This window comes from Oncorhynchus kisutch, linkage group LG14 (genome assembly GCF_002021735.2).
Source record: "Oncorhynchus kisutch isolate 150728-3 linkage group LG14, Okis_V2, whole genome shotgun sequence".
NCBI classification, from domain to species: Eukaryota; Metazoa; Chordata; class Actinopteri; order Salmoniformes; family Salmonidae; genus Oncorhynchus; species Oncorhynchus kisutch.
The window spans coordinates 25,670,826-25,692,994 of record NC_034187.2 but is presented as its reverse complement, the minus strand read 5'-3'; the positions used below and the strand labels follow the sequence as shown (position 1 = coordinate 25,692,994).

At 43.1% G+C, this 22,169-nt stretch overlaps 1 protein-coding gene across 2 annotated transcripts in view; it reads left to right on the top strand.

Moving 5' to 3' along the window:
* The window catches only part of lrrc9 (leucine rich repeat containing 9), a 43,333-nt gene that overhangs the window by 1,330 nt on the left and 19,834 nt on the right, over nucleotides 1-22,169 (top strand). For both annotated transcript variants that reach the window (XR_002257130.2, XM_020501236.2), the window contains exons 5-29: nucleotides 20-83; nucleotides 175-245; nucleotides 1,154-1,336; nucleotides 1,778-1,933; nucleotides 2,033-2,241; nucleotides 7,762-7,893; nucleotides 8,127-8,306; nucleotides 8,530-8,647; nucleotides 8,742-8,877; nucleotides 9,056-9,196; nucleotides 9,342-9,466; nucleotides 9,580-9,768; nucleotides 9,897-10,016; nucleotides 10,129-10,320; nucleotides 10,426-10,551; nucleotides 10,726-10,866; nucleotides 11,020-11,197; nucleotides 11,399-11,619; nucleotides 11,768-11,890; nucleotides 11,992-12,122; nucleotides 12,260-12,368; nucleotides 12,524-12,663; nucleotides 13,172-13,308; nucleotides 15,702-15,919; nucleotides 16,911-16,979. Coding sequence is in view for 1 of the 2 variants with exons in the window: in XM_020501236.2 (XP_020356825.1) it covers nucleotides 20-83; nucleotides 175-245; nucleotides 1,154-1,336; nucleotides 1,778-1,933; nucleotides 2,033-2,241; nucleotides 7,762-7,893; nucleotides 8,127-8,306; nucleotides 8,530-8,647; nucleotides 8,742-8,877; nucleotides 9,056-9,196; nucleotides 9,342-9,466; nucleotides 9,580-9,768; nucleotides 9,897-10,016; nucleotides 10,129-10,320; nucleotides 10,426-10,551; nucleotides 10,726-10,866; nucleotides 11,020-11,197; nucleotides 11,399-11,619; nucleotides 11,768-11,890; nucleotides 11,992-12,122; nucleotides 12,260-12,368; nucleotides 12,524-12,663; nucleotides 13,172-13,308; nucleotides 15,702-15,919; nucleotides 16,911-16,979 (3,609 nt within the window). In the remaining variant the exon portion in view is untranslated. The remainder of the gene's footprint in view (nucleotides 1-19; nucleotides 84-174; nucleotides 246-1,153; nucleotides 1,337-1,777; nucleotides 1,934-2,032; nucleotides 2,242-7,761; nucleotides 7,894-8,126; nucleotides 8,307-8,529; nucleotides 8,648-8,741; nucleotides 8,878-9,055; nucleotides 9,197-9,341; nucleotides 9,467-9,579; nucleotides 9,769-9,896; nucleotides 10,017-10,128; nucleotides 10,321-10,425; nucleotides 10,552-10,725; nucleotides 10,867-11,019; nucleotides 11,198-11,398; nucleotides 11,620-11,767; nucleotides 11,891-11,991; nucleotides 12,123-12,259; nucleotides 12,369-12,523; nucleotides 12,664-13,171; nucleotides 13,309-15,701; nucleotides 15,920-16,910; nucleotides 16,980-22,169) is intronic.

The window sequence follows — 22,169 nt, the reverse complement described above, 5'->3', positions numbered from 1 at the left end:
TCTTCATACCTGTTTAAAGGGATTAAACAGACTTAAAAAGCTGAGAGAGCTGAATCTAGCTGACAATAACATTGAGAAGATAGGTGAGTTGAAGGTTAATCTCCACTGGCTATAAACTTGACAGATGACATCTTTGATGTATTTATAATGATAATTATTCAATCTGTTTCACAGGACACAGTCTTGATCCTAATATCAGCATTGAAAATCTGAATTTATCTGGGAACAAGATCTGCTCTTTTAAGGTAAAAAGCAACTTCTCAATCTAATATCTGACTACCACCTTTGCATATGGTGAATTACAGGCTTGCTTTTCAGTTTAATATCTTGATTGCCTAATTTAGAGTAAATTCTATATATGATAATTAATTCAAACCTTTATTCTAGTCAACAATGTAGAAATCAGTCACCCGACAAAGGATTGGGTATTATTTTTGATTGGCCGTCAGTCTCGATAGTTTCCTATTTCCCCGGTCTCTTTGGTTTTGAGAGAGCTGATTACAGCAATTCCCTTTATTTTATCTATGTCGAAGGCCTATTGCTACGGCAGTACAGAAATATCTGCTGATTTTAACTGTTGCATAATTCATCTGAAGCTTACCATCTTTGCCATTTTGATATGACATTTCTCCTTTAGTTGCCTGTTAAAAAGAAAAATAAGGAAATAAGTATTCTCATTTCAAATAATACAAACACAAATTTTCATTCACTCAAACACTAATTTCATTGAGCTGCATGAATTGCCTGTATCAAATTTGCATGTTTCTTTTGAACTATGCAGGGTTAAAGGGAGATTCCCACAAAATTATGCATGAAATTGTGTAAAAAAAACTAATGTTTTACCATATTCTTACAACATACAGTATACAGAATATCAGGTATGGCTTGAGTTTGGGTGAAGGAACAGTTGGTCCTCTATGATCTACCCTGAAACCTCAGAAAACCCCCCCACCAGCAAACAAGTAGAAATCCAATCATCTCATCAATCAATTATGTTAATGTAAACCATTAAGGAGATGCCCTCCTCACAGATATACAGCATCAAAACCATTAGTGGGGTTGAGTGCCAATCAGGGTTGTGCATGCTTCAGTTTAGTGTTTTTAAACGTGTTCCCCTTAAGCATCAACATCATGTTATCGTGTTGTGTAACAGGAGCTGACCCTCCTGGCCCCATTGACCTGTCTGAGAGTGTTGGGACTGAAGGACCCCCAGTCAAGTCCCACCCCAGTATGTCTGCTGTGTAACTATGCTACCCACGTGCTCTACCACATGCCAGGCCTCCAGCGGCTTGACACCTACGACGTCTCCAGCAAGCATTTGAAGGACGCTGCTGAGGTACAGGTCAATAGTCCCAAGGGTCAGCTTTCGTAACTGTTGTCACTGTGCAGGCTCCAGGGCTGTGATAGCATAGAATTAGCAATTAGAATACTAGAATGGACATTAATTATCTTATAACAGTATTAACGATCAGCCATTTTGGTAAAGAAGTAGAATTTCTCCCTTACCAAAATGGTTGCCATTATCACACCATTCTGGTACTTTGAGGGTTTATGACATAATCCCTCTAGTAATTTAATAGGATCTTAATGTCTGATACTCTCTACTACTGAGAGATTAAAGCATATGTTTAATAAGTCGTCCCTGAACTCTGATGATGAATGTATTTTTCCGGTGTTGCTTTTTTTCTAATCTTCTTGTAATTACAGTCTAATGAACTATGGTATAAATAAAGGGGTTCCATTGCATACAGTACATTATAACATCTGTTCATTCCAGTCCACTGTGATTAAGAAGATGATGTACTACAACATGCGTGTGCGGACAGCCCAGAGGAACCTGGCAGAGACCCAGGCCAATCTGCTGGAGAACAAGAGGAATCTCTTACAGCTGCCAGAGGACCGCATCAGAGCTCTCAATTATGCCCTCAAAAACGTCCGTACAACACTATGCCCTCAACAATGGACTTTTGATGCATATGTCATACATTTACAGTGGTGCTTAATATGACTATTGTGTTGGTGTCTTGAGCAGCTGGAGTGTGAGCTGTCGGAGGTGCAGGCCCTGTGCAGGAAGTCGGCCCGTACCTGGGAGGATGGACTGTCACCGCTGAGTGAGGGCTCAGGGGACCGCAGTGACACCCTTGCTGACATCACCCGCGACCCCGGCCTGGAACACAAGATCCTCTCCAAGCTGGACACCCTGAAGGAGAGGTTGCAATTTTGGAACAGGAAGCTGGAGGAGTGAGTTCATGTACATTAATAATGGATTAGACCTCCAAGAGAGATTCAAATCTAAAATCAAATTATATTTGTCACATGCATCGAATACAACAGGTGTAGTAGACCTTACTGTGAAATGCTTACTTACAAGCCCTCAACCAACAATGCAGTTTTAAGAAAATAGAGTTAAGAAGATATTTATTAAATAAATTCAAGTTAAAATCATAATAATAAATAACACTATAAAATAACAATAATGAGGCTATATACAGAGGGTACTGGTACCGAGTCAGTGAGTGGGAAACAGGTTAGTCAAAATCATGTGTACATGCAGGTAGAGATAAAGTCACTATGCATGGATGGAGGGGTCAATGTAAATAGTCCGGGTGGCCATTTGATTAATTGTTCAGCGGTAGTGGAGAGAACAGCCTATGACTTGGGTGACTGGAGTCTTTGACCATTTTTTGGACCTCCCTCTGACACCGCCAAGGTCCTGGATGGCAGGAAGCTTAACCCCAGTGATGTACTGGGCTGTTAGCAGTTGATATTACTCTTCAACAACACAGACCCCAAAGCAAATCAGCGGGAGAAAAATAGGTTTATTCAAAGAGGACAAATCATAGATGTTATGCTGAGAGGTAAGATGTTCATTCTTCACTGTCCTCAGTGATTCTCTCCTCAGTGATTCTCTCCACAAAACAAAGGAGATAGGATGTAATTTATAACCCAACCCTAGCTTGTGGTTGACCAATTAGAATTCCTTGCAATCAAACTTGGCCAATGGCCAAATAACAAGTATCCTATTTCAGGCTCAATGTATAAACAATTTGGATCAATGAGAACTTGCTATGAGTTCCAAACTGAAATTCCTCCCATATCTCTGACTCCTTGATCATTAATCCCCTTTTACAGAAAAAACCTTGCAATGAGTGACATGTATCCATCGTGATCCATTGATCGTTAGTACTCTATTGACTTTTAGTCCTCTTGACCTTTAGTCCTCTGTGTTGTGTATTTATCTTCAAAATATCCATACACTCCTCTAGACCATTTTAAAAATAAATATACTTCAAATGAATTTTTAGAAAACATGAAAAAATAGATAGTATAAAAAACATTAGCAGTAAACATGAAATCATTCACATTAAACCGCTTGTATTTCTATAAAACACAAAGGGCATATTTTACTTGCTGTTACAATAAGACATATTTTTTATAACTTTGTTTAAAAACTACGTATTAACAGATGTAATGATGATGTCTCACGATTCCTACCACATCATGTATTTGGAGGAAACTCACACAAAAAAATATTGTCTGCAAGACAATAATATTCAATGGTCCTATTGGCAAGGTAATCATTCACAAAGTCCTTTAAAAGTGACCAGCTCTTCCACACTGGTATCAGTCCCAGATACAGTGCATTGCAAAAGTATTGGCGTTTTTCCTATTTTACTGCATTACAACCTGTAATTTAAATGGATTTATATTTGGATTTCATATAATGGACATAAACAAAATAGTCCAAATTGGTGAAGTGAAATGAAAAAAAATTACTTGTTTAAAAAAATAAAAATGGAAAAGTAGTGCGTGCATACAGTTGAAGTCGGAAGTTTACATACACTTAGGTTGGAGTCATTAAAACTCGCTTTTCAACCACTCCACACATTTCTTGTTAACAAACTATAGTTCTGGCAAGTCGGTTAGGACATCTACTTTGTGCATGACACAAGTAATTTTTCCAACAGACAGATTATTTAACTTATAATTCACTGTATCACAATTCCAGTGGGTCAGAAGTTTACATACACTAAGTTGACTGCCTTTAAACAGCTTGGAAACTTCCAGAAAATTATGTCATGGCTTTATAAGATTCTGATAGGCTAATTGACATCATTTGAGTCAATTGGAGGTGTACCTGTGGATGTATTTCCAGGCCTACCTTCAAACTCAGTGCCTCTTTGCTTGACATCATGGGAAAATCAAAAGAAATCAGCCAAGACCTAAAAAAAAATTGTATACCTCCACAAGTCTGGTTCATACTTGGGAGCAATTTCCAAACGCCTGAAGGTACCACGTTCATCTGTACAAACGATAGTACGCAAGTATAAACACCATGGGACCACGCAGCCGTCATACCGCTCAGGAAGGAGACACGTTCTGTCTCCTAGAGATGAACGTACTTTGATGCAAAAAGTGCAAATCAATCCCAGAACAACAGCAAAGGACCTTGTGAAGATGCTGGAGGAAACCGGTACAAAAGTATCTATATCCACAGTAAAATGAGTCCTATGTCAACATAACCTGAAAGGCCACTCAGCAAGGAAGAAGCCACTGCTCCAAAACTGCCATTAAAAAGCCAGACTACGTTTTGCAACTGCACATGGGGAGAAAGATCATACTTTTTGGAGAAATGTTCTCTGGTCTGATGAAACAAAAATAGAACTGTTTGGCCATAATGACCATCGTTATGTTTGGAGGAAAAAGGGGGAAGAACACCATCCCAACCGTGAAGCAAGGGGGTGGCAGCATCATGTTGTGGGAGTGCTTTGCTGCAAGAGGGTCTGGTGCACTTCACAAAATAGATGGCGTTATGAGAAAGGTAAATGATGTAGATATATTGAAGCAACATCTCAAGACATCAGTCAGGAAGTTAAAGCTTGGTCTCAAATAGGTCTTCCGAATGGACGATGACCCCAAGCATACTTCCAAAGTTGTGGCAAAAGGGCTTGAGGACATCAAAGTCGAGGTATTGGAGTGGCCATCACAAAGCCCTGACCTCAGTCCCATGTCAAATGTGTGGGCAGAACTGAAAAAGCGTGTGTGAGGAGGCCTACAAACCTGACTCAGTTACACCAGCTCTGTCAGGAGGAATGGGCCAAAATTCACCCAACTTATTGTGGGAAGCTTGTAGAAGGCTACCCAAAACGTTTGACCCAAGTTAAACAATTTAAGGGCAATGCTACCAAATACTAATTGAGTGTATGTAAGCTTCTGACCCACTGGAAATGTGATGAAAGAAATAAAAGCTGAAATAAATCATTCTCTCTAATATTATTCTGACATTTCACATTCTTAAAATAAAGTGGTGATCCTAACGTTTTACTAGGATTAAATGTCAAGAATTGTGAAAAATGTTTAAATGTATTTGGTCAGGGAGAGGTTGAAAATGTTAGTGAAGACACTTGCCAGTGTCCTGTGTTGACACTTTGCCTGTTTGATGGTTCGTCTGAGGGCATAGCGGGGTTTCTTATAAGAGTCCGGATTAGTGTCCCGCTCCTTGAAAGTGGCAGCTCTAGCCTTTAGCTCTGTGCGGATGTTGCCTGATGTTGCCTGTTATCCATGGCTTCTGATTGGGATATGTACGTACGGTCACTTTTTTAAATTTTTTAATTTAATTTTTCTTTCACCTTTATTTAACCAGATAGGCTAGTTGAGAACAAGTTATCATTTACAACTGCGACCTGGCCAAGATAAAGCATAGCAGTGTGAACAGACAACAACACAAAGTTACACATGGAGTAAACAATAAACAAGTCAATAACAGTCTATATACATTGTGTGCAAAAGGCATGAGGGGGTAGGCGAATAATTACAATTTAGCAGATTAACACTGGCGTGATAAATGATCAAATGGTCATGTGCAGGTAGAGATACTGGTGTGAAAAAGAGCAGAAAAGTAAATAAATAAAAACAGTATGGGGATGAGGTAGGTAAATTGGGTGGGCTATTTACCGATGGAGATCGGTTAGCTGCTCAGATAGCAGATGTTTGAAATTGGTGAGGGAGATAAAAGTCTCCAACTTCAGCGATTTTTGCAATTCTTTCCAGTCACAGGCAGCAGAGAACTGGAAGGAAAGGCGGCCAAATGAGGTGTTGGCTTTAGGAATGGTCAGTGAGATACACCTGCTGGAGTACGTGCTATGGGTGGGTGTTGCCATTGTGACCAGTGAACTGAGATAAGGCGGAGCTTTACCTAGCATGGACTTGTAGGTGACCTGGAGCAAGTGGTTCTGGCGACGAATATGTAGCGAGGACCAGCCGACTAGAGCATACAGGTCGCAGTGGTGGGTGGTATAAGGTGCTTTAGTAACAAAACTGATGGCACTGTGATAAACTGCATCCAGTTTGTAGAGTATTGGAAGCTATTTTGTAGATGCCATCGCCGAAGTCGAGGATCGGTAGGATAGTCAGTTTTACTAGGCTAAGTTTGGCGGCATGAGTGAAGGAGGCTTTGTTGCGGAATAGAAAGCCGTCTCTAGATTCGATTTTAGATTGGAGATGTTTGATATGAGTCTGTGGGGACGACGTCGTTGATGCATTTATTGATGAAGCCGGTGACTGAGGTGGTATACTCCTTAATGCCATTTGATGGATCCCGGAACATATTCCAGTCTGAGCTAGCAAAACAGATCTGTAGTGTAGCATCCTCGTCATCTGACCACTTCCGTATTGAGCGAGTCACTGGAATTTCCTGCTTTCATTTTTGCTTGTAAGCAGGAATCAGGAGGATAGAATTGTGTGGAGTAGAGGTGGTCGAGAGTTTTTTTCCTCTGGTTGCACATGTGACATGCTGGTAGAAATTAGGTAAAACGGATTTAAGTTTCCCTGCATTAAAGTCCCCGGCTACTAGGAGCGCCTCTTCTGTATGAGCATTTTCTTGTTTGCTTATGGCTTTATACAGCTTGTTGAGAGCGGTCTTAGTACCAGCGTTGGTTTGTGGTGGTAAATAGACGGCTATGAAAAATATAGATGAAAACTCTATTGGTAGATAGTGCTGTCTACAGCTTATCATGAGGTACTCTACCTCAGGCGAGCATATACCTTGGGACTACCTTAATATTAGACATTGTGCACCAGCTGTTATTGACAAATAGACACACACCCCCACCCCTCGTCATACCAGACGTAGCTGCTCTGTCCTGCCAATGCACGGAAAACCAGGCCAACTGTACGTTATACAGTTCAGCTACGACTTGGTGAAACATAAGATATTACAGTTTTTAATGTTCCGTTGGTCGGATAGTCTCGCATGGAGCTCATCCAGTTTATTCTCCAGTGATTGCACGTTGGCTAATAGAACGGATGGTAGATGCGGGTTACACACTCGCCGACTAATTTTCACTAGGCACCCTGATCTCCGCCCCCTGTATTTCCTTATTGTCTTCATACGAATGACGGGGATTTGGTTCTTGTCGGGGAGCAACATTATATCCTTTGCGTCAGCTCATTAAATGAAAAATCTTTGTCCAGTTCGAGGTGAGTAATCCCTGTTCTGATATCCAGAAGCTCTTTACGGTCATAAGAGACGGTAGCATCAACATTATGTACAAAATAAATTACAAACAATATGAAAAAACACAAAATAGCACAATTGGTTAGAGCCCATAAAACGGCGCCATTCTGAGAATTTCTAAATTTCTTTGAGTTTAGAATGGCTTAATACAGTCTCATTTGGCATTCTTGTTTATATGTAAGCTTTCTATTGGCACTAAGATTATGAAGCGTGAAAAGGACATTGTTTTTATCTTGTTTTTGCAGGATTGAGTCCTGGTACCAGCGGGACTTGGCCCAAGCCACCAAAAGGAACGAGATGATGGTCTACTTTCTGCTGATGGAGCTTGAGACAGTGGGGAATATTCGGTTTGAAGAGGGCTGCTCCACAGACCCTTGGTACAAATGATCTCCTTTTACATAACAGTGAAATTAGCCAGGGTACCTGCAGGGAAATTACTTATGTGATCATATAGTACTAGATCATGTAATGATATGTTTCATCCAAGTTTTCTGCGGACTGATCTGTCTTGAGTTTACCTAATTTGTGTTGGTGATTTGTGTAGATGATTATGTCGGTGATTTGCAGCATTTAGCTATTGAATCCACTGTTTTCTCTCTCCTCCCAACAGGTTCACTTCCTGTTATGACCTCCTGCTCTCCCGGTTCTGTGCGTGGGACTACAAGGCTCATGGCATCACTGGCATCAAGATCAACCGTATCATCCGCATCCATAACCGTTCGCTGCGGCTTCGTTTTGAGGACAAGCTTCATACCCTGTTGGCCAGCGAAGAGTCGACAATGTTCTCACAGTGAGTTCCCATGATGAGACTGTTAAATCTTAAAATGGCACCTCTTTCTTCTACATGCAGCGTTCCTTTTCTCTATGATATTCACCTCAGCTCCTCAGTATTATGTCTATGTCTGATATTACACAGAAATAGTTGAACATTTATGTTTTTTGATAACAGACCACATAACCTGAAATATTTTGACAGTATTTACATTTGTCTGACTGAAGTTCCATCTGTGCAGGAATTACAAACGCTGGCTGGAGTACCTGTTCTATGTGTCTGATCCTGAAAGAACCAGTGAGAAGAATGAGATGTTGCACATTCCAGAGGACGGCTTTAAAACAGCAGATATGTATAAGGTACACATATTGCTTATTCAGACTGTACACTATGCCTGAGATTGTGTCATTGTTTTAGTTCTTGACACTGTCATGTGTCTTGTGTCTGTGTTAGGCCCTGGGCAGAGAGAGAGCTGTACCCTTGTCTAACAGCCTGAGTGTGACGGACAGCCCCAGGATTGAGTACACACAGCGACAGGCCAACCAAGGCACCTCCAAGCGGAGCATAGACCCTCTTCTTTTCAGACATGGTCTGTATGGTCCTATTTCATCCTTTCACACACTTCAATGACTTTGTATTGCTAATGAAACCTTGAGGATATAAATCAGGACAAAAATGTAAATGTACAAATTATATTTTTTTGCTTTAAATGAACCTGTGTCAGAGAAACTGAAATGGAATTATTCAAACTCTCCTCCTGTTTCAAGGTCAGCTCATAGTGTCCAAAGTGTTCCTGGGCCGCAGCTTCCCCATCCATGAAGGGGATTCAGTGGACGCCCTCAACTACCCCAAAGCTCACTCTGTTTACCGCAATGTGAGCCCAGAGCAGGTCCATAGGACAAATGGAGGTAATGTCATGTGAAATATCACAACTGTTACTTTTCAGAACAACCAGTTTTTTACTGGTGACAGTGGAATGGAAACAACTAGCAAAAGTCAACATTCTTCTATTCCATCTTATTGTTGACCAACCTGAGACTTTTATCCAAATAGAGAGGCCTTGCTCCTCCAATATCCACAGTGGCTGTGACTGCAGTCTGAGACAGAGTCAGTGGTTTGTATTTGACCGTGAGCTTGTCCTGCCGGAGTACCTCATCGACTTTGAGTATATCACGCAGGTAGGAAAAAGTATACCCTGTTTGTCTTTCAATGTTCCAATTTTTGTAAACCCACCAAGTGCTGATATTCACTAACCGTTTGTCCTCACCACTATGATGTTCCCTCCTCTCAGGACCGAGCCCAGCCTGCGTTCCCAGAGCCCAGCAGCAGAGGCACAGACAACCCCCCTCCCAACGATATCAACCTGGACGAAGAGACTCTAAACATGGAGCCCATGCTCAAACCGCGTCCCAAGCTGCTGTGCCTGGACGAGAAGACTTTACTCAATGTAGCCAGGGCCAACGTCCTCAGTCAGATTACAGTAAGGGTTGAGGCCTCTGAGTGAGGGACTAACACATAATGGTACTTTAGCCCACTAGGTTTAGCACTGATATCCTCTCTGTACTGTGCTGGTGCCCCACTTTCATCTTTCTTCTTCCCTGGTCAAAGGTGTTGAATCTCCATGGCAACAGCCTGAGTAAACTGAAGGAGATCTCTCGTCTGACAGCCCTGCGCCGCCTGACTATCAGCTTCAATGAGTTTACACAACTAGATGACATCTCCCACATGGTGCGTTCTGACGGGTGGGGCGTTTAGGTCCGGTAATCTTCATGAATCATTTTCAACTTGGAGTCCTACATACAGCAAATATGTTCCCTAATGTTTATCTGTGTTCCTCCAGCCCAACTTGGAGTTTGTGGACGCCAGCTACAACCACCTGCTGACCCTGGAGGGGCTGAGGGGGCTGGGGCGGCTCAATCAACTGGACCTGCGCTGGAACCAGCTGACCCGCGCTAGGGAGGAGACGGCTGTGCTCCGGAAACATGCCCCCACCCTGTTGAGACTGGACACCCGCCACAACCCCTGGCATAGGGTAAAACCACACACACTAACACCAGCTTTAACATTGGTCTAGTCTAGTGTCCATATAGTAAGACCATAAGACACTGTGCTGATGAAAGTGATGTGTTTGTCCCAGCCCGAGGCGGTAAGGATGACTGTTCTGGGACGTCTGATTAGCCTTACACACCTGGATGACATGCTGGTGACAGAGGAAGAGGCAGGCGTTGCTGTTCAGATGGCTGCAGGCTCCAGAATCAGCCAGGTAAGAGTTACACAAGAGAATTACTCTCTCCTCTTAGTTCATGATTTGCCAGATAGGTTGAATACTTTAATGTAAGTGGGCTACCTTTGCTGTTACATGCTGCATGACAAAGTTTGGTCTACCGTCTGTGTTGAGAGTAGTAATTCCTCAGTCTGATTCACACTCTGGCTACAGGCATCTCTGCTGGCCCACTCCCGGACGGACAGTGAGCGTCCCCGCAGTCTCAGCCTGCTCTCTGCAGCCCAGCTCCTGGATCAACTCAGCCCCTCGCCCTGGGACATCACTGGAGACCTAGAGCAAGGTTGGACCACCAAGGTGAAACAAACACTAATATACACAATATTGGGAGTCCAGGAACAATAAAGATGAACTCGTTTCAGCTTGTAGTTTATGGGTTCTCTCCTGGTGCTTCATCTGGGGTACAAGTGCAGTCTGTTTACTTAACAGTGACCTCTGAACTCTGAGCAGATCACAGCCCTTAACCTTGACAGCCAGAGGCTCTCCAGGCTCACCAACCTGGACAAACTGGTCAACCTACGCTGGGCCTCCTTCAATGACAACAACATCTCTAAAGTGGAGGGTCTGGACAACTGCCAGCATCTAGAGGAGCTGTCCCTCAACGACAACTGCATCTCTAGGCTCGACGGTCAGTCCTAATCTCAATGGTCACCACATGACACATTATTAAGTGTTGTCATATATATTTTAACACAATAGAAAACCCTTGGCACTCTTGGTTCAGAATGCACTAGGTCTATTCAAGGAAGAGAGAACAATTTGGTATTGACAAGGGAATCATGTCCATCAAAGATGTATGAGATATCCCTCCCTATCTTTGTCCTCTCAGGTGTTTCCAAACTGCACCAGCTCACTAAGCTCAGTGTGAATGGGAACCAGCTGTCCTGTCTGGATGGCACTGTCCTGGACCGGATGCCCAACCTCCACTTCTTGTCTGTGGAGAACAACTGCATTGGCTCCCTGAACGGGGTGCATAGGGCCCGCTCACTATTCGAGCTGTACATAGGCAACAACATCATCACCTCCACACGAGACATCTACCACCTAAAGGTGAGCTGACCTCACACAGCCAAGCATGAAAACATACTGTACACCAACCCACAGGATACATAAAAGCTGTTTTTTTATACACTGTTACTAATAGTCAATGTGGAAATTAAAACAAAGTAAGATCACTGTTTTTTACATTTTTTTCTAGGCTTTGACAAACTTAATCATTCTGGATCTGTATGGTAATCCTTTAGTGGAGAAACTGGAAAACTACAGGATTTATGTGGTGTTCCATCTACCCTCTCTAAAGGCACTGGATGGGGTTGCAGTGGTATGTTTACGTCATAATCAAATAGAGCTATTCGTTTTAGAGATAAATAAAACTTTTGCTGAATTGAGATGGAACAGAAGTGACGTCATTGTGATCCAAAGGAAATGACGGAGTGTGAGAACGCCAAGGATGTGTTTGGTGGACGCCTGACCCCTGACATGGTGGCAGAGAAACTAGGACACTCCAACTACTCCGACGTCGTTGATCTCAACCTGCAGTCCAGTGCTATCAGGTCATTGAGCATAGTGTTTTGTAGTTCATCTACTACTGTGTAGTAGTTCATCACAGTATTTCAATCACCTTTTAGATGAGTAGAAGAGACCGTAAATGAAAGAGTGAGTGTGTATAAACTGTGCCCTTTCTCCCCAGTATGGTGGACCTGGCCCCAGCAGACCTGTTCCACAACATGCGCAGTGTCAACCTGGAGCACAACAACCTCACCTCCTTCAGTGGCCTTGTCTACCTGCCCAACATCAAGGTGGGCCTGCCAAATTATTGTTACCAACCGGCCAAACTTTTCCGACCATTCTAAAATGTAATCTGTGCCATATATTTGACATTTATCAGTTGCATTGTCAGTTTTTTTTTAAACCATCAACAATAAAAAAAACGTTTTTATTTTCTTCCATGTAGGCACTATGTTTGAACTATAACCACATAGAATCCATCCTGCCCAGGCAGAAGGCCCAGGCCCCCCTGACTAACAGACAGATTCTCTATCACAAGGTGAACTCCAGTGGCTATGGCCAGCAGGGCTCATCAAAAGGCAGCAGGTACCAGCAGTACAGATAAAAGTATAATATTTGAACATGGCATTGAAATGTGTTACTTTTAAACCTAGTTTGTGAGGTGTAAATGTACAATTCATGAATAGCTTTAAACATTTCTGTCTTCTCAGTATACTGTGTGGTTGGCAAAGGACTCATTTCATGTCTTTGTTGCAATAGATTAGAGTATTTTTTTCTACTTTCAGCCACTTGGGGGCAGCACGAAGCTGTTGAAGTGACAAAGATTTTAGGCTTCTGTTAGCTGCTCTCGGAAAAGCACAAATCTCCCTTTTCACTGATACTATTGAAAAAGACCAGAGGAGAGTTTACACAAAGTAAAAGGTTTAAAATGTGAAGGGGTTGGGGGGGGGTCAGGCTTTTGTGTGGTTTGCCTTGAGTTACTGTGCACCTGAGGTCTGGCCTTCTAAATGAGGCACTGGGGAGAGAAGTTGCAGTGCATTCAGTCAGAGTGGTAGCTAAAGCTCAGAGTGCCCATTCTTTCCCTCTCTTTCAGGGAAGTGGGTCCTGTGGACAGCCTAGAGCCACTAATGAGCAGCCTGGAGGTGCTGCATTTGAGCCACAATGGCATCTCAAATATGGCCAATCTGCAGCTCAGCAGGCTCACAAATCTCAAAGCACTCTTCCTCCAAGGTACAGTAACAGCTTCCTTCAGGTTTCAAAGCTGATGAAAAGTACAGCTCAGTAACAGACAAGGCTCTCTCAGACCTGTCCAGGTGGAGATGGTGCAACAAGAATAGGAACTAAATGGGTATGGCAATGAGTCACAGGAAAACAGTGCCTTTTTCTGTCTGCCATTGTTTGCATTTGATTATTGTTTTCTTCAGTTGAGTGACTGTCTGATCCTAATCCCACCCTGGGTGTTTGTTTATAATCCTGTCAAGACAGCTTTGTACACACCACAGACCACACTCACTATACACACAGATTCAGGGCAGAACATGCACCTTTTCCAGTTCCTCTTTAAAATGGCAATCTGTAGCTGCTACATACATTTTTGTACTTTTCAATTATAGATATACAGTGGGGCAAAAAGGTATTTAGTCAGCCACCAATTGTGCAAGTTCTCCCACTTAAAAAGATGAGGCTTGTAATTTTCATCATGGGTACACTTCAACTATGACAGACAAAATAAGATAAAAAATCCAGAAAATCACATTGGGATTTTTAATGAATTTATTTGCAAATTATGGTGGAAAATGAGTATTTGGTCACCTACAAACAAGCAAGATTTCTGGCTATCACAGACCTGTAACTTCTTCTTTAAGAGGCTCCTCTGTCCTCCACTCGTTACCTGTATTAATGGCACCTGTTTGAACTTGATATCAGTACAAAAGACACCTGTCCACAACCTCAGTCACACTCCAAACTCCACTATGGCCAAGACCAAAGAGCTGTCAAAGGACACCAGAAACAAAATTGTAGACCTGCACCAGGCTGGGAAGACTGAATCTGCAATAGGTAAGCAGCTTGGTTTGAAGAAATCTACAGTGGGAGCAATTATTAGGAAATGGAAGACATACAAGACCACTGATAATCTCCCTCGATCTGGGGCTCCACGCAAGATCTCACCCCGTGGGGTCAAAATGATCACAAGAATGGTGAGCAAAAATCCCAGAACCACACGGGGGGACCTTTTGAATGACCTGCAGAGAGCTGGGACCAAAGTAACAAAGCCTACCATCAGTAACTCACTACACCGCCAGGGACTCAAATCCTGCAGTGCCAGATGTGTCCCCTTGCTTAAGCCAGTACATGTCCAGGCCCGTCTGAAGTTTGCTAGAGAGCATTTGGATGATCCAGAAGAAGATTGGGAGAATGTCATATGGTCAGATGAAACCAAAATATAACTTTTTGGTAAAAACTCAACTCGTCGTGTTTGGAGGACAAAGAATGCTGAGTTGCATCCAAAGAACACCATACCTACTGTGAAGCATGGGGGTGGAAACATCATGCTTTGGGGCTGTTTTTCTGCAAAGGGACCAGGACGACTGATCCGTGTAAAGGAAAGAATGAATGGGGCCATGTATCGTGAGATTTTGAGGGAAAACCTCCTTCCATCAGCAAGGGCATTGAAGATGAAATGTGGCTGGGTCTTTCAGCCTGACAATGATCCCAAACACACCGCTCAGGCAATGAAGGAGTGGCTTCGTAAGAAGCATTTTCAAGGTCCTGGAGTGGCCTAACCAGTCTCCAGATCTCAACCCCATAGAAAATCTTTGGAGGGAGTCCGTGTTACCCAGCAACAGCCCCAAAACATCACTGCTCTAGAGGAGATCTGCATGGAGGAATGGGCCAAAATACCAGCAACAGTGTGTGAAAACCTTGTGAAGACTTACAGAAAATGTTTGACCTCTGTCATTGCCAACAAAGGGTATATAACAAAGTATTGAGATAAAATGTTGTTATTGACCAAATACTTATTTTCCACCATAATTTGCAAATAAATTCATAAAAAATCCTACAATGTGATTTTCTGGATTTTTATTCCTCATTTTTTCTGTCATAGTTGAAGTGCACCTATGATGAAAATTACAGGCCTCTCTCATCTTTTTAAGTGGGAGAACTTGCACAATTGGTGGCTGACTAAATACTTTTTTGCCCCACTGTATACCTATAACTTATAAATGCCTCATTAGCTTTGTTCAACTATCGTTACCTATCAGAACCCAAAATATAAGCTTGTTTTATTCCATTGTTTGTAAACGATGTAATTGTAAACACTATTACACTATTATTTTAATCGCATGGATGATCAGTCCTATCGATAGCTCTGTCTATGAATTAGAGAGTGGTTACATTGCTCAAGCCCCATTCTTCAGCAGTTTACCAAAAACAGTGGCGGGGTGTTCGCTCTGTTGTTGTTTCAACAGCAGATTTCCCCTTTAAGTGTCTGATTGAATTTCAGAGTTAATGATTGAAATTCACAGTGTTGTCATTTGCAATGATGCCGCCCGGTCAAATCATATTGGTAACAGGGGTAGCTGTAGTCATGTCATCCTACTGATTTTACCTTCTCCTCTCAGGTAATGAGATCAGCCAGGTGGAGGGCTTGGAGGGTCTGCATCAGCTCCGGGAGCTGGTCTTGGACCGGAACCGGATCAAGGCCCTGGGGGAGAACTCCTTTTTTGGTCAGGCTTTTCTGCTGGAGCTGCACCTGGCAGAGAACCGCCTACGGGAACTTTACCACCTCCAACACCTTACCGAGCTGAGGAGGCTGTTCCTGGGCATGAACAAACTACAGGTACCCCTCCTCCAGCAGTCCTCCAGTGTCCTGCAACTGCAAGTTATTGTCCTTTCTGGCAATACTGAGCCTTGCATATGCATTCATATACTGTAATGAGGAATTCATTCATTCACAGTGTGGAAATGTCCACCAAGTTCAAAGTCAAACTCCCTGTACAGCAGTTACTGAATTATGGTGATGCACTCATCATGTGCAAAGCATTTGGCATCTAAAATGTGTTTTATTTTGATCTACAGTGTATTCTAGGGGGTGAAAATATAGTCCCATAATTATAGATCGTTACCACAGCGTAGCCTAGTGGTTAGAGCGTTGGACTAGTATCCGGAAGGTTGCGAGTTCAAACCCCCGAGCTGACAAGGTACAAATCTGCCGTTCTGCCCCTGAACAGGCAGTTAACCCACTGTTCCCAGGCCGTCATTGAAAATAAGAATGTGTTCTTAACTGACTTGCCTGGTTAAATAAAGGTAAAATAAAAAATAAAATAAAAAACGCTGTGGCGTGTGTGTGGGAGTAGCTAGTATTAAGGAGAATCGACATTGACTGAAGGTCAGGGTTATACATATGAGGACAGAGAGGAACAATCAAGGCAACGTGTAATCAGTGTCTCAGCCTACATCTCATTCTCACCCCAGGCGGGTGATTTGTGCTTTGTCTCAATTTTTTTTTCTCCAATTCGCTTCTTTTTCTTCCTTAATCTTTTCATGTTTTCAATTAATGGAGGTCTGTGTGAGTCATAGCCCAGCGCAGTCACGTTCCGTGGGGGAGAGAGACGCCCCCGCTCCCCTTTTGCATACCTAAACTCTCATGAGATTAATGAAAGATCACACATGTAATCTCTCCCATGAGCTGCCCCGCTCCTCTCTCACAGCTTCAAAATGTGGATGAGGTTTGGCCCTAATGGATTGGGGAGGGGTTAAATTCATGCTGCTATGAAGTGAGTAGGACAGACAGTATAATATGTCTTATCTCTCCTTTCTATTCCCTATAGGACATCTCAGAGCTGGACAAGCTAGAAGTCCTTCCCTCCCTGATTGAGCTGTCAGTTGTAGGGAATCCTGTGAGTATCTATTTGTTTTTTGTTTTACCAATGTCGGTTACAACCTTGTATGTCTACCGGAAGCTACAATTACTACAATCAAGCAAGGGCTAAGTGAATTGTATTACCCCCATGACAGTATGAAAATTGTCAAATTATTCGTCTCCTTCACTTGCATTTCAGTGTGTGTTCATTTTGTCTGAAAAGCCCCTGAGTTCTGTGCGCAATGGAAATCCAAGAGACCAAACCTGGCTGCTCTTATTTAGAGGCCAGAGGACACTGGGGCGGCAGCGTAGCCTAGTGGTTAGAGCGTTGGACTAGTAACCGGAAGGTTGCAAGTTCAAACCCCCGAGCTGACAAGGTACAAATCTGTCGTTCTGCCCCTGAACAGGCAGTTAACCCACTGTTCCTAGGCCGTCATTGAAAATAAGAATTTGTTCTTAACTGACTTGCCTGGTTAAATAAAGGTAAAAAATAATAATAATAAAACACTTCAAATACAGTGCCTTGCGAAAGTATTCAGCCCCCTTGAACTTTGCGACCTTTTGCCACATTTCAGGCTTCAAACATAAAGATATAAAACTGTATTTTTTTGTGAAGAATCAACAACAAGTGGGACACAATCATGAAGTGGAACGACATTTATTGGATATTTCAAACTTTTTTAACAAATCAAAAACTGACAAATTGGGCGTGCAAAATTATTCAGCCCCTTTACTTTCAGTGCAGCAAACTCTCTCCAGAAGTTCAGTGAGGATCTCTGAATGATCCAATGTTGACCTAAATGACTAATGATGATAAATACAATCCACCTGTGTGTAATCAAGTCTCTGTATAAATGCACCTGCACTGTGATAGTCTCAGAGGTCCGTTAAAAGCGCAGAGAGCATCATGAAGAACAAGGAACACACCAGGCAGGTCCGAGATACTGTTGTGAAGAAGTTTAAAGCCGGATTTGGATACAAAAAGATTTCCCAAGCTTTAAACATCCCAAGGAGCACTGTGCAAGCAATAATATTGAAATGGAAGGAGTATCAGACCACTGCAAATCTACCAAGACCTGGCCATCCCTCTAAACTTTCAGCTCATACAAGGAGAAGACTGATCAGAGATGCAGCCAAGAGGCCCATGATCACTCTGGATGAACTGCAGAGATCTACAGCTGAGGTGGGAGACTCTGTCCATAGGACAACAATCAGTCGTATATTGCACAAATCTGGCCTTTATGGAAGAGTGGCAAGAAGAAAGCCATTTCTTAAAGATATCCATAAAAAGTGTTGTTTAAAGTTTGCCACAAGCCACCTGGGAGACACACCAAACATTTTTATTTATTTATTTATTTATTTACCTTTATTTAACCAGGTAGGCAAGTTGAGAACAAGTTCTCATTTACAATTGCGACCTGGCCAAGATAAAGCATAGCAGTTCGACAGATAAAACGACACAGAGTTACACATGGAGTAAAAACAAACATAGTCAACAATGCAGTATAAACAAGTCTATATACAATGTGAGCAAATGAGGTGAGAAGGGAGGTAAAGGCAAAAAAGGCCAAGATGGCAAAGTAAATACAATATAGCAAGTAAAATACTGGAATGGTAGTTTTGCAATGGAAGAATGTGCAAAGTAGAAATAAAAAAATAATGGGGTGCAAAGGAGCAAAATAAATAAATAAATAAAAATTAAATACAGTTGGGAAAGAGGTAGTTGTTTGGGCTAAATTATAGGTGGGCTATGTACAGGTGCAGTAATCTGTGAGCTGCTCTGACAGTTGGTGCTTAAAGCTAGTGAGGGAGATAAGTGTTTCCAGTTTCAGAGATTTTTGTAGTTCGTTCCAGTCATTGGCAGCAGAGAACTGGAAGGAGAGGCGGCCAAAGAAAGAATTGGTTTTGGGGGTGACTAGAGAGATATACCTGCTGGAGCGTGTGCTACAGGTGGGAGATGCTATGGTGACCAGCGAGCTGGGATAAGGGGGGACTTTACCTAGCAGGGTCTTGTAGATGACATGGAGCCAGTGGGTTTGGCGACGAGTATGAAGCGAGGGCCAGCCAACGAGAGCGTACAGGTCGCAATGGTGGGTAGTATATGGGGCTTTGGTGATAAAACGGATTGCACTGTGATAGACTGCATCCAATTTGTTGAGTAGGGTATTGGAGGCTATTTTGTAAATGACATCGCCAAAGTCGAGGATTGGTAGGATGGTCAGTTTTACAAGGGTATGTTTGGCAGCATGAGTGAAGGATGCTTTGTTGCGAAATAGGAAGCCAATTCTAGATTTAACTTTGGATTGGAGATGTTTGATATGGGTCTGGAAGGAGAGTTTACAATCTAACCAGGCACCTAAGTATTTGTAGTTGTCCACGTATTCTAAGTCAGAGCCGTCCAGAGTAGTGATGTTGGACAGGCGGGTAGGTGCAGGTAGCGATCGGTTGAAGAGCATGCATTTAGTTTTACTTGTATTTAAGAGCAATTGGAGGCCACGGAAGGAGAGTTGTATGGCATTGAAGCTTGCCTGGAGGGTTGTTAACACAGTGTCCAGAGAAGGGCCGGAAGTATACAGAATGGTGTCGTCTGCGTAGAGGTGGATCAGGGACTCACCAGCAGCAAGAGCGACCTCATTGATGTATACAGAGAAGAGAGTCGGTCCAAGAATTGAACCCTGTGGCACCCCCATAGAGACTGCCAGAGGTCCGGACAGCAGAGCCTCCGATTTGACACACTGAACTCTATCAGAGAAGTAGTTGGTGAACCAGGCGAGGCAATCATTTGAGAAACCAAGGCTGTCGAGTCTGCCGATGAGGATATGGTGATTGACAGAGTCGAAAGCCTTGGCCAGATCAATGAATACGGCTGCACAGTAATGTTTCTTATCGATGGCGGTTAAGATATCGTTTAGGACCTTGAGCGTGGCTGAGGTGCACCCATGACCAGCTCTGAAACCAGATTGCATAGCAGAGAAGGTATGGTGAGATTCGAAATGGTCGGTAATCTGTTTGTTGACTTGGCTTTCGAAGACCTTAGAAAGGCACGGTAGGATAGATATAGGTCTGTAGCAGTTTGGGTCAAGAGTGTCCCCCCCTTTGAAGAGGGGGATGACCGCAGCTGCTTTCCAATCTTTGGGAATCTCAGACGACACGAAAGAGAGGTTGAACAGGCTAGTAATAGGGGTGGCAACAATTTCGGCAGATAATTTTAGAAAGAAAGGGTCCAGATTGTCTAGCCCGGCTGATTTGTAGGGGTCCAGATTTTGCAGCTCTTTCAGAACATCAGCTGAATGGATTTGGGAGAAGGAGAAATGGGGAAGGCTTGGGCGAGTTGCTGTTGGGGGTGCAGTGCTGTTGTCCGGGGTAGGAGTAGCCAGGTGGAAAGCATGGCCAGCCGTAGAAAAATGCTTATTGAAATTCTCAATTATGGTGGATTTATCAGTGGTGACAGTGTTTCCTATCTTCAGTGCAGTGGGCAGCTGGGAGGAGGTGTTCTTATTCTCCATGGACTTTACAGTGTCCCAGAACTTTTTTGAGTTAGTGTTGCAGGAAGCAAATTTCTGCTTGAAAAAGCTAGCCTTGGCTTTTCTAACTGCCTGTGTATAATGATTTCTAGCTTCCCTGAACAGCTGCATATCACGGGGGCTGTTCGATGCTAATGCAGAACGCCATAGGATGTTTTTGTGTTGGTTAAGGGCAGTCAGGTCTGGGGAGAACCAAGGGCTATATCTGTTCCTGGTTCTAAATTTCTTGAATGGGGCATGTTTATTTAGGATGGTTAGGAAGGCATTTAAAAAAAATATCCAGGCATCCTCTACTGACGGGATGAGATCAATATCCTTCCAGGATACCCCGGCCAGGTCGATTAGAAAGGCCTGCTCGCAGAAGTGTTTCAGGGAGCGTTTTACAGTGATGAGTGGCGGTCGTTTGACCGCTGACCCATTACGGATGCAGGCAATGAGGCAGTGATCGCTGAGATCTTGGTTGAAGACAGCAGAGGTGTATTTAGAGGGGAAGTTGGTTAGGATGATATCTATGAGGGTGCCCGTGTTTAAGGTTTTGGGGAGGTACCTGGTAGGTTCATTGATAATTTGTGTGAGATTGAGGGCATCAAGTTTAGATTGTAGGATGGCTGGGGTGTTAAGCATGTTCCAGTTTAGGTCGCCTAGCAGCACGAACTCTGAAGATAGATGGGGGGCAATCAGTTCACATATGGTGTCCAGAGCACAGCTGGGGGCAGAGGGTGGTCTATAGCAGGCGGCAACGGTGAGAGACTTGTTTTTAGAGAGGTGGATTTTTAAAAGTAGAAGTTCAAATTGTTTGGGTACAGACCTGGATAGTAGGACAGAACTCTGCAGGCTATCTTTGCAGTAGATTGCAACACCGCCCCCTTTGGCAGTTCTATCTTGTCTGAAAATGTTGTAGTTTGGAATTAAAATGTCTGAGTTTTTGGTGGTCTTCCTAAGCCAGGATTCAGACACAGCTAGAACATCCGGGTTGGCAGAGTGTGCTAAAGCAGTGAATAGAACAAACTTAGGGAGGAGGCTTCTAATGTTAACATGCATGAAACCAAGGCTATTACGGTTACAGAAGTCGTCAAAAGAGAGCGCCTGGGGAATAGGAGTGGAGCTAGGCACTGCAGGGCCTGGATTCACCTCTACATCGCCAGAGGAACATAGGAGGAGTAGAATAAGGGTACGGCTAAAAGCTATGAGAATTGGTCGTCTAGAACGTCTGGAACATAGAGTAAAAGGAGGTTTCTGGGGGCGATAAAATAGCATCAAGGTATAATGTACAGACAAATGTATGGTAGGATGTGAATACAGTGGAGGTAAACCTAGGTATTGAGTGATGAAGAGAGAGATATTGTCTCTAGAAACATCGTTGAAACCAGGAGATGTCATTGCATGTGTGGGTGGTGGAACTAATAGGTTGGATAAGGTATAGTGAGCAGGACTAGAGGCTCTACAGTGAAATAAGCCAATAAACACTAACCAGAACAGAAATGGACAAGACATATTGACATTAAGGAGAGGCATGCTTAGTCGAGTGATCAAAAGGGTCCGGTGAGTGGAGAGGTTGGTTGGTGATTTAGACAGCTAGCCAGGGCATCGGTAGCAAGCTAGCATAGGATGGAGGTCTGTTGTTAGCTACCTCTTGCGTTCCGTCAGTAGATTAGTGGGGTTCCGTGTGGTAGAGGGGATTAATCCAAATCACACAACAACAA